The following is a 2,312-nucleotide window of genomic DNA, read 5'->3' as shown; positions in this document are numbered from 1 at the left end:
CGGAAAGTTGAAAACCATATACGATGTCAAGTGATTTCTGGTAGCTCTTGTGTTTCTATTCTCATTACCGTTGCCAATGTTTCCTTCTCGGAATCTCCCATTAGCTGTCGTCGCCGCCCTTGACCTCTCTCTCACCTCTCTCTCTATCATTTTTTTTTTGAAAAGCAATATACTTATATATATAGATATAAACAATAATGTACAAAGATGATGGGGAGAATGTTTACACCCCACGAATACACGCATTACACTAAGACCTAATACATTTACATGGTGCTATGATCTAACTTTACAATATTAGTTTACAAACTCGAAAGAATGACACGATTCAACCATGATCCAGATTATTGATGGCCGGGAATCCTAAGTTGGTCGAATCTAGAAGCCATTGAAGCCAATCTTTGTGTATCTTTCTCGACCGATTACTAATCCATTCAAAGGTTTTGACTTGAACCTCGCATATGATTTTCGATGAAGACCATGAATCATTATTAAATACTTTTTGGTTTCTGTTTTTCCAAATGATGTAGCTCGTCGTCCACGCGATTGCTTGCCAAATTTTTGAGAGTTTTGCCGAAAGATTCCCATAATTTGATCCACCAAGTAATTCTTCAAGGTTGATGCCCGAAGGTAAGTTAATTTTCCACCATTTATGAATACCCGCCCATACGTATTTGGCATTTTTGCATGAAAGAATGGCGTGGTCAATTGATTCGGGAACATTATTACACATTGGGCATAATAATGTATCCAAATCAACCCTACGTTTCTCAAGTTCCATTTTAACCGCGATTCTTCCTTTTAATACTCGCCAAAATTAAGTTGTTACGAAGAGTTTTGCCTCTAACATTAAACCTTGGAATTGCGATGTTATCTATCTTTGTCTCCATGGATTTGGATGAATAGCCGTTGTTCTTGTCTAATCTGCATACCCACGACGTTTGAGCAGAACCAACAGATGCATGGTTCGAAATCATGGTTGTGAGTGTGTCGAGTTCCCCATGTAATCTGCCCGATAAATCTCTGCTCCAAGCCCAACTAAAAGCCCAAGAACCGTCTATTTTCTTTGCTCTGTCTGTAATCGAGCAATTGATGTTGGTGTCCAGCCTATGGAGTCGAAGGAATGAGACTTTAAGTAGGTTGTTAACAACCCACAAATCGTCCCAAAACCGAATATCATGGCCGTCACCAATGTTACGAACGAATTGATCCTCTAGATTTATTCCCACTTTGAGCATGTCTGACCCAAATTTTATGATATTGCCCTACACTGAAACATGTCTCGAAACAACGTTAGAATTAACAATACCCAACCCCTCATCCCGCCCGTAGATACTGTTGATCATATTGTGACAACCCGGAAATTTCTGACCAAATTTAAACCTTATCTTTATATTATTCCGACACGATAAGCAAAGTTTGTAAATTGAATTTCAAAGATTTTAAACTGTGTTCATACATTCATTTAACCTCGACTAAACCCCGACGATTCACGAACCATTATATAACTAGTTATGAATATATATATGTATAGATATTATAACTTGAAAGCGGTAATAATGTATTAGATGTATAATACTTTTCATGAACGTATTCATTTCATTATATTTATTGACGGAATTAAAAGATAATATCAAGTGATTGGTTTATCAGATATATTAAGATATGATTACGGGTCTCTGTTGTGAGGTCCACTGTGATTTAAGAAATCTGTCCTTTTTATCATTATTCGGAAAATGGTAAAGTGATTTACGAGTAAGAATAAAAGTGTCACTTAGCGAGAGTTAGACAAAAGTTAGTGGAAAATTGAATTTTATAATATTCAATTGGTCTATTTTCAAACGTGCGGAAACGTTTTTCGATTATTTAAAATGTTTTGTTTAAATAAGATAATTTGAATATATATATGCAAATTATTAGAATTAGGTATATAAATAACTCGCAACGTGTATTTAAAACGTGTTTATGAATATTGAATATATATGATTTCAAAATGATAGTAACCCTAGTTTATTTGATTCAATTAGTATTTAGATATATTAATTAGAACGTTTGAGGAGTTAAAATAAACGTTGTCGTATAAATGAATTAAGTTTTAAAGTGTAAACGTTACGTGTTATAATAGTTTCTAAATGATTTTAAAATAAACTTTGAAATATGATTAACTTGGAAAAACTAAATACTATATTATATTTCATTTACATATTATACGTACAAATTTATATTTCTAAATGAAAATATATATATTTTACAATGTGATAAAATATAATATTAATTTAGTTATAAGACGTGTCGATTTAAAATAATACTTT

At 33.0% G+C, this 2,312-nt stretch overlaps 1 protein-coding gene across 1 annotated transcript; it reads right to left on the bottom strand.

Annotated features, from left to right (window-relative positions):
- Positions 1 to 328: 328 nt before the first annotated feature.
- LOC139863496 (uncharacterized) lies at positions 329 to 781 on the bottom strand. The gene has a single exon (XM_071852123.1). It carries the CDS (start codon positions 779 to 781, stop codon positions 329 to 331), a length of 453 nt encoding a protein of 150 aa, XP_071708224.1.
- Between the last annotated feature and the right edge of the window lie 1,531 nt (positions 782 to 2,312).

This window comes from Rutidosis leptorrhynchoides, chromosome 8, assembly GCF_046630445.1.
Source record: "Rutidosis leptorrhynchoides isolate AG116_Rl617_1_P2 chromosome 8, CSIRO_AGI_Rlap_v1, whole genome shotgun sequence".
NCBI lineage: Eukaryota > Viridiplantae > Streptophyta > Magnoliopsida > Asterales > Asteraceae > Rutidosis > Rutidosis leptorrhynchoides.
The sequence above is the reverse complement of the archived record's forward strand: the minus strand, read 5'-3'. Positions and strand labels throughout refer to the sequence as shown.

Bases quoted from the DNA above. Each gene is read 5' to 3' on its own strand.
- LOC139863496 (XM_071852123.1), bottom strand. From the start codon at position 781: ATGGAACTTGAGAAACGTAGGGTTGATTTGGATACATTATTATGCCCA.